Below are 9,785 nucleotides of genomic sequence, written 5' to 3' on the forward strand. Positions count from 1 at the left end.
TGTTTGCAGAAATGTCTCTAACATCTCCACCTACTTCCTGCTGCTACTGACACCAAATAGGTAGACATATCCTGAACAAAAGAAATGAATAGATTGAATAATAAAAGGTTCTGTAGAAAATCTTACCTGAAGCAGCCATATCAGTCATAAAAGAAAGGCATGTAAGCAGCTTGTAATTACCAAAGATTTCACTGTTGCTGCTTATTTTACAGCATTTGGATGTTAAAGGGAGATGCAGAAGTGTGAATAACTAATACAAGTAATAATTAAGTAAAGAGCTTTGAGCTCGTTACTTAAGCTGGTACTTTCCAGTATTGTAGTTTGGCAACAATTAAACTAGTTTTTTTTTAATTCTTGTTTTTGATAGATTGGGTTCTACAATGCTGTAGCCATCCCATGTTACACCACCCTTGCACAGATCTTTCCTCCAACTGGGCCACTACTCCGAGCATGCAGGTGAGTAAATGTGCATAGCTGATACCTTGGTCAAGGAAAAAGCAAGAGTGCTTTGCAAGTTTGTCTGGAAATACAGATTTTTAATTTTAGAATTTGCATGAATATTAACAGGGATACACATCTTACGTTAATCTATTCAGAAACCCAGAGGTGATAGCTACTGTCAGGGACTGTCCACTGTAGATGTACAGACACAGCTGATGAAAATATGTTAGATGACAAAAGGTATTAGAGAGAAACAGTTCAGTGTTTGTGCATCCCTGTCTGTGCTGGCTCGGTGTCCTTTTTACTTCAATGTGGTTCTCACAACAAAAATTAGCTAGTATTCTCTTTCCTTAAAAAATGTGTGTTTAGAATGTGGTTTTATTTTATATCAGGTAATTTCTATTAAAACCCAGAAAAAGAAATATCCGGAAAATATTCAGAAGTTGAGAGCATAGGAGTAGTAACACTGGGGTATGGGAGAAGCAGATGTAACTTTCTCCTATAACACAGTGGGTTGTTCTGGAAAAGGGGCAAGAGTTCTTTCCTGTTGGCTGCTTCTCCACTTGAATGACAGTTGATTATTTTGTAGGTAGTTCTTTCTGTCCAGTAATTCTATCCTGGGCCTTAGCAATCTTTCCTGACAAAAAGTTTGCTGAAACAAGTGTAAGCTTTGTGAAAATGTTCTGGTTTCTGGTTAATCCATATTTTCTAGAAAACCCCAGTTGTTTCATAAAATGCCAGCCGCCTCTAGTCATATTGAGTGGTTAAAGGTCAGTTTTTCTATGCTCTTACTAGTACTCTCTCATATTTTTTGTTTTGTTGGGGTCCCTAAATTCTATCTTGCATTGAACCTTTTCTTTGTCCTATATGACCTCCTCTTGAGGATCTTGTGGACTAAATTATTTCTGTTAAGTAACAGACAATGCTTGAGATTGATGTAGTAGTTAGCGAAAGAAATTCATTCACACACAAACACTCCTTCATGTAGCTCTGAGAAGAATATGTAGGTCTGTGTCAGTGGTGCAGAGGACAACCTTATGAAAACAGTGAGTATCTAGGAGCCATCATTAGTAGTCATCTGCCTTTGAGGTACCTCTGCTGGACATGGCTGTGCAACCCTTAGATGGATATGGAAGGAATGTTCTGGAGGATTAGAAACTATACCTCTGTAGTTTTTTTATGAATGGGGCTACAGCTGGAATTTTGTTTAGTGCCTATGCTTTAAGGAGAGTAGAGAAAGACTCTACTCTGAACAAACAAGAGAATGTAAGGAGCTGAATGAATGTTTTGAGATCTTAATAGAGAGACTAAATAATGCATTTGGTTTATCTAAGAAAATTATAGAATCTCAAAATGGTTTGGGATAGAAGATCCCTTGTAAGAGATCATCTAGTTCAGTCTTCCCTCTGTGGGAATGGACACCTTCTGCTAGAACTGGGCCCAAAGTTTCATCCAACCTGGCCTTGAACACTTCCAGGGATATGGCATCCACAGCTTCTCTGGGCAAGTTGTTCCAGTGCCTCACCACCCTCACAGTAAAGTCTTGATCAAAATCAAATTTTTATAACACTTTATTGAAACTGGGCCTTAGAGAGGCTAGGTGGAGTGCTTAAGACTGCACAGTATCTTGTACAGGAGCAACAGTCTGGGAAGACAAATATCTTTTGATTTCTGGCCACGTGGCCATCCCAAAAAGGCTTATTTACAAAAGTGGCCTGTTTTGCTTGGTGGTTCATTTTTTAGAACTCAGATGAGGACATTTTAAGTTGACTTGTGGATATCAAACACCCATGTAAGCATGTGCTCTAGATGAAGGCTCTCTTTAATTCTGAAGATCAAGCATGAACATCTTTTCAAGAGTTGGTTTCTCTGCAGAAGGTGTGATGTCTGAAGTAAAAGCAATCACACTTCTGCCAGAGATTATATGATTCTTTTATTTTCCAGCAATTCTTTGTTGTTTGTAATTCAAATTGTTATAGTGGTACTTCTGAAAGGTACACTGGTATAGTCTCCACACTGGATAGAGCCCTGAACTGAAAGCTCCCTTTTGCTGTTGTGTATTCTTTACTTTAGATTGTGCTAATGCAAAACTGAAAAGTAGATGAGTAGATAAAGCCTCTGCTGGACTTAAGAGCTTCTTGAAAAGCCACACCCTTGCATAAAGTCTTCTGAGGAGCAGTTTGGTAGTTTTATCTTAACCTTGAAATTATCCTCTGCTTTTTCGTTGAAGAGAATGAAGAGGAAGTTTGAGGGTTAAGACTTGGAGATGGAGAATAGGAAATCAGAACACAGATATAATTTCAGGTTCCCTGTCAGGAAAAAAAAATTATGTTATTGCAAGGTCTAGAATATTCCAGAATTTTTCAAATGGCTGATTTTGCACTACACTTTTGTTTTTCCTTTATTTTTGATGGGTAACTTTTATTTTGATGTGATCAGAGGCATACCGCCTCATTTTTGTTTGGTGTTTCCTTAGTTGCTGACTGAACCAATTTTAATATCACCTCTTCACCACCAGGGCTCATTCTTGAACTCAATATTTAAGCTGCTGTGTCCTTGTGTTCTTTGAAACTCAGACACCAGCTGCAAATAATAGCAGCAAAAGCAGCCAAGGCAGCATGTCAGCATCAAGGCTTTTATTTTTAGAACCTCTGGGCATTTATTACAGACATTAGGAGCTAGGGCTTCATTGGGAGCTCAAAGGCAAATGAATCATATTATCTATACCTTACCAAAGAAAAAAAAAGATCAGCATTGGTTTTCCATAAAATAAGATAGCAGCTAACAGTCTAGAAGGTTTTCTTGTCTGGTAATTTATTCCACATTTTTAAATGCTTTCTTGTCATCCTGTGTTGATCAAAGCTACTAGTCCACCTGTGCTACTTGTATTAGCCCATGTACTCAGCAGGTTTACCAAAGTATAAATATATGGTAGTGTATTTATTTGGAGGATGAAGTGATTTATTTTTTTTCCTTTATTTCAGACCATATAATTTAAAACTATTTTGCTTGTGCTTTTGGGTCTCTCAATTTTAATGAAATTTATATAATTTTAAAATATCTTGTCTGCAATTCTCATTACTTTCCCAGGTCCAGGAATAAGACAGAAATAGTGATGCTTCATTTTTTCTGATCTTTAGTGCCTGGTTATATTAGGTGAAACTCAATGCCCTATTAATGCTGGCTTCATAACTCCCAGCTGGCCTGAAACACTGGCAGAGCATTTTCCTGCAGAAAATGATGTAGGGGTTACCCTAGAGGGCACAACCTTCTTTGGGAGACTTCATCAGATCATGCCTTCCACCACCCCCAGAAAGTGCAACATTTTCCCTTCTTACCTGTATGCTGTGCTTTCAGATCAATATTTGCTGGTTTAGCAAATGTTTGGTCAAGGCTGTGACATAAAAATCAGAAGAGCTCTGCCACGTAAATTCCAATGTAACATCATGGTATGACAAACCATGGTATGGGAGACCTTTTAGTACTGTTGCCATCCTGTTTGTTTGCCAAAGGCATCTAAGAACTCTTGCTTTAGTAACTGGGGATCTGACAGTATGAAGATGAAACAGTTGGGTTTGCTCTCTTTCTCTCTGTGTTTGAAGACTGAATGCTGAGATTTGGCCATTGGTTCCAAGGCCTATCATCAACACAGATTTCCCAATCACTAGAGTGGTACTGGTGCACAGCAAGTAAGACTATGGGTTTGTACCCCCTTCAGATCATTAGAACATTTCCAGCTTGATTTCTCATTCTTTTATGGCTTATGAACAGAATTTTGAACTTAAGGATTGGCCAGGCTGTGAGGCACTAAAAGACATTTATGTCTCAAGGAAGGGGTACCCTTTAAATGTAGTAGACTGATAATATGATTACCACAATAGTAGGTGAAAATTGCTACCATGATCCTGGCATGCAACATTTTATATGCTGTCAGGCAGCCCTTTTGCAGGAGTTTCAGAAAGTTTAATCTGCTCCTTTGCTTCAGTGTGCTGTTTCAGAGTCTCTGCAGTCCTGTCTCTCTTGGGTCACAGCTGGGCTTCCCTGCAGCCACTAGGGCTATAAACTTGTGTGGAAGCAGGTGGTAGCCTCCAGCTTCAGGGCTTGCCTTGGGGAAAGAAGGTGTGCTGTAGGCTAGGATAGAGTTGACATGGATATGAGTCATACAGAATTACAAGATGGCATAACTGAAGCTGAAGGCTGAAATAATGTGTAGATGATAAAAGCTTGATGACATACAGGTGCTAATATGCTTACATAAATATGAATCTCAAAGTGTAGTATGGCAGACATTATTGTAAGGAAGAAATAAATCCCAGTCAATTTATGAACAGTGTCTTACCTTCAATTTTTTGCATCCCAGGGACAATCTTAACCAATGGGAGAAAGTAACGAGAGGTGAGGAAGCCTCTATATGGATTTCTTCTCAATCCCTTGCTCCTGGGACCTCAGATTCTCTTCCTGTGAAGATTGATGACTGAACAGCAGTGACAGATTGCTTTAACCTGAAAAGCACCCCTTCTTGTTTTGGGGATTGGTTTTTTTTTTGTTTTGTTTCGTTTTTATTTGAAAAAGAGAAAAAAAAATAAAAAAGGAAAAAGGAAAGCTGCAAAATGCTAAGAAGTAGACCTGCCCAGGAAGGTAACACCCATGGAGTTACCTCAGCTAAATGACTCTGGCAGCCAATCTCCTGACCTACACCAGTGACACAACGTAAGCAGAGGGAAAATGACAACCCAGATGTTTTGGAGTCAGCTATCAAAAGAGAACTTACAACTTGTGAATATAAAAGACTGGCCTTATCTCATGGGCTACATTGCTGAGGCCTTAATTTAAAACTGATGGGGGTGGGGGGGCATCTTATGGGGTACTTCTAAATTGTATCTTTCTAGTAAGGGTTTCAATGGTACTTTTATTATACCATACTGTGGCTGGCTTTAACACCAGTGTCACTTGGGAGTTCTTGGCTATAAATAGAACAATATACCCATTGCTATTGTGAATGTTTATGTGTGATCTACTTGTAATCAGTTTGAACTCCAGCAGAATCCTTGGAGACTATAATTTATGCTTAGGTCACAGTGAATTCTCTTGCTGCAGACTAAAGGAAAACCAACATTCAGGTTAAAGTTTTAAAGAACTTCATTAAGCATCATGATGCCAATTGTTGGTCACTCACAAGGGAAATGTTGATAGAACTAGGGATGGTGCTTTGTTCTTTAGGATGTTTTTTAAAACTAGACAACTCCTCCCTTAAAACACTGGAAGTACTGGTTAATTATCCCCTATGTAAGAGGGAGTTTCAGGTTGGAGTTTTTGTATCCATAGTGACAGAAATATTGGATAAAATTTAAATGTGACAGCAAAGATTTCCTTGCCTAGCTCACAGTTAAGTAAAGTCATCATTTTATTTCTACCTGCTGAGCTGTATTTTAAAAGGTATTGAAGACATACCTGAAGTATGCTATCTGCTGGGAAGAAAAGCTTTGTCAGAAAAGTCAGGTCTGATAAGAGGGATTGTGGTACCATCACAATAAATCAAAAATGTTTTTTGTATTGACTAGCTTTTGTGTTGCACAGTAACACTGCATGTCTTCAACTGCTTTTTTGCCCCCATCCCAAGATGATGAAATTAGGAAACTTCTCCATTTGTCTGTTTGTTTTTGTCCCCTAGTTAGAGAAATTTCCAAGTTTAGAAATGCCTTTCTTAGTGAAAGAATAGCTGACTGAAGAAAAGTACACTAAATGGTGTGTTTACAGTTCTGTGCTGACTTAGGCCTCAGCCTTACAAACTTATGCACAGACTTACATGTAATGCCACTCTTATAAATTTAGTGCAATTGTACAGAATATGTTTCACAACACTTAATTTGCCTTTGTCTTTCTCTTAAAAGTAATGAGAAAAAAAAAATCTTCATAGTGATCCACACAGTAGGTGAAAACACAGTCTTTGCATACCTTTCACATACAGCCTATACTGCATTATGTGCTTTCTCACAGATAATGCACTTGTGTGGAGGTTCCGTGATAACACGGCCATTGTGTAACTGCAACACAATTGTAACAGTAGTGACCTAAAGACAGAACACAGGTTCTCTTTTTCCATCTCCTGTCTTTTGGGCTGTATTGATCTAATAGGCATGCCAGCTTTTGGGTTTCATGTGAATAACTTGCCCTCTCGAGTTTTGCCTTCTGTTATGGTCGAGCACATGCCGGTATTTGTTTATGTGTACAGTGCGTGATCCGTAGTCGCCTAATGTAGAAATGCACCTGAGCCTTTGCTGTACATAGAGATCCCACAGGCTGAGAATTCAATATGAAGTTATCTTATTTGTGTGATGCATGTTACCTAGCAACAGCCCCATAATTTTATTTTTTTTTCTTTTAGTTCGCCTTACCAATTCTAAGTGCAGAAATTCTTTGGTGATCACAGCAAACCGGTTTGGAATTCAAAACAAGCAAAAACAAAAAAAGAAAAACGTGGCAGGAAAAAATTACGCTAAAGTAGAATGAAAAGTATCTCATGCTGTGTCCTCTACTTTACTCCTTAGCCATTCTGTTTCAGCTAAATAATGCAGATGCAGCCTTTTGTCCACTAAGTACTTGAGACAGAATCCAGGATTCCTAATTTGCATGGAAATTAAATCTATGGAGACTACAGAAATGCTCTTTGAAATTCAGATACCCCAACAACTGGATTGAATGTTTTTCTTTGCAGGTTAAGTATATTTGCTTAAGCATATTTGCATTAAATATATTTGCCATCATTTTCCCTTTTTTTTTTTCCTTTCCATTTAAAAATGCTGATCTTAAAAGCATTGCAGAAGTATTCCTTATCACTCTAGATCTGTGTGTATGGAAAGCTTTTCACTCATCTTTTACTCACTGACAGTAAAGATAACTTCACTACTTCTGTTTCCTGCCATTTAAAATGTTTGGCAGTATCCCACACTTTGGAATGTTTTGAAGTTTGTAAGTACTGATAGAGGGCATGTTTCCCTGACAAATTTGTCAAATTGGCACTAAGTTGTTCTATTAATGTCTCAAGTGAATCAGCAACTGTTTCTATTATAGAACTATCCAAACCACATAAAATATATGTTTGATATAGTCTAATTTCTATTAGAATTTTAAAAAATTTGCTCCAGTGGCTGTGATTTGGTTTGATTTCAAATGTAGTCTGTTTTAGCATTTACAGAGTACAGATTTGTATGTGTAAATATTTTGGAAAAAAAAAGACTTGTACTTGCACTTCAAAAGTCAAATGCACCAAAAGTTAAACTTTGGAGCTACATTTGAATTTCATGGATCAAAGACATGTTGAGATTTAATTTTTCAAAGTTCTGGACTCAAACTCACAATTGATTAAGACATCTAGGTTTGTAAGACATCTGGGTTTGTAAGACATCTGACTCAACTTAAATTGTCAAAAGTCAATTTGACTTTTTATCCTACTAAAACTCATTTTACCCAAAAGAATGTTTAAAAAGCTTAATGGATCATTCCTTTCCTAGAAGTGTTAGATTTTGCATTCTTACATTTTTCTTGATAATAATTCCATCTGCTTTTCCCTCCTACGCCAAGTAAAGGTAAAAACACTGTTTGAGGCTGTAACTGACTGTTTCTAGTGTATTATGAAAATGTGCCTGAAAGGTATGCACTAAGTGAGAAAAATAGTTGACATAGCATGCTACTCATCTGAGATGTTGCATATTTTATTACAGCATGACTAATTCCATTGTTACAATTAATTTATGAATTTTGCATGGTTTTGCAATATTCTACTGTAATGGTTCAATTTATGGAAGTAATTTTTTTTCTATAAGTAATCATGAGAGAACTGAAACAGGGTTTTTCAGCTGGAGGATATGATCGAGCATATTGAATCAGAGGGGACATGCAGAGTGGGATTCATCTTTTTATGTGGCACAGATTTCTTTCCTGTGTGTAAACTTAAAACAATGTGTTTAGTTTGCTGTGACTGCACTTAGAGCATATAGTGTTAAAATTGTAGGAGTAGCAAAAAGCGCTATTCATATTAAAAAATAGTGATAATTAGATGCTCAAATCAATCAGGACCCTTTTGAAATAATGCATTTGCCTCAAACACTGTGATATTGGACCAGTTCTGTGAAGTGGAACAATTAATTTATTCATTCTAAAGACAGAAAAGGCTTTCTGCACACTACTACAAAGAAGTTAATGTTCAAACTTTAGGTTGTATATCCCAGTCAAGCAAAGGCACATCATAACTTTTGTTTGCTTTCTGACCAAAAACTGTGCTCGATTGTAATACGGGTGTATACTCTGTCAAATAAACCTAAAATAACGGACTGCTTTCTAGGGTAGATCAAACTGATTTGTAGAGTAGTTTCATAAATATTCCAAATTCAGGTTAGGCTGTAATGTGGAGAAGAAAGAACTTCAAGGTAACAACGTTCAACTTTACTACATTTAGTGAGCTGAAAAATTTGTTTTATATATATATATATTTACACACACATATATATATATATATGATACATATAAACTATCTTTGTAAAAATATGCAAGTGCAATAATTTAAAGAGGTCTTAACTTTGCATTTATAAATTATAAATACTGTACATGGTGTGTAATTTTTTTCATGTATTCATTTGCAGTCTTTGTATTTAAAAAACAAACCTAAACCTTTACTATTACGTTTGTACAATAGAACAGTAAGCATTTATTATGATATAGTTAAGTTGTAAATAAATTCACAAACCAAACAGCCAGTACATATGCATATATGGGTGTCCTATTGTGAAACCTGTTTTTGCTTTTACTGCTGGCTTTAGCACAGCAAGATGACTTCTGTGGATATGTAATTATACATATAAATATATGTATGATACATAAAATATATTTAGAAATGTTCATAATTTTATTGGATATATCTATACATATACTTTGGTGTGAATATTACTGAATACAGAGTTTTTTAATATTATTTTTCATGTTTATTTTTGCTATTATTGGGAGCACAAGTGAGGGATGGGAATGTGTGTGCATATATGTGTGTTTATACCACAAGTAAAACAAAGCACAAAGTGATTCAAAACACGATGGAGTCTTTTGAATAGGCAGTGCTTGTTATTCCCTGTATTTGCAGTTTCCTGCTTAAGGTAAGTCCCAACATAAGGCTTTTTTACAATATAATTTTATCACCTATTGCAGGTTCACTTTGTCACAAACTGTGAAGGGATCTCCTTTTCTGTTTGCCCTCCTGCTGCCAGGAGCTTACCTTGCTGTTGGTAGACAACTTCCACATATTTCCTTGCTTTGCCACTGTCTAATGTCAGTGCAGCTGATACAGAATCATTTGC

General features: G+C 36.7%; 1 protein-coding gene across 1 annotated transcript in view; it reads left to right on the forward strand.

The window, feature by feature from the left end:
- PDE10A (phosphodiesterase 10A) overlaps window positions 1-9,409 on the forward strand; it is a 168,038-nt gene extending 158,629 nt beyond the window's left edge. Inside the window, exons 21-22 of the mRNA XM_030236088.2 lie at window positions 368-456; window positions 4,802-9,409. Coding sequence (XP_030091948.1) covers window positions 368-456; window positions 4,802-4,919 — 207 coding nt within the window. The 3' untranslated portion in view covers window positions 4,920-9,409. The remainder of the gene's footprint in view (window positions 1-367; window positions 457-4,801) is intronic.
- Window positions 9,410-9,785: the final 376 nt, after the last annotated feature.

The sequence above is a fragment of the Serinus canaria genome, chromosome 3 (genome assembly GCF_022539315.1).
Source record: "Serinus canaria isolate serCan28SL12 chromosome 3, serCan2020, whole genome shotgun sequence".
NCBI lineage: Eukaryota > Metazoa > Chordata > Aves > Passeriformes > Fringillidae > Serinus > Serinus canaria.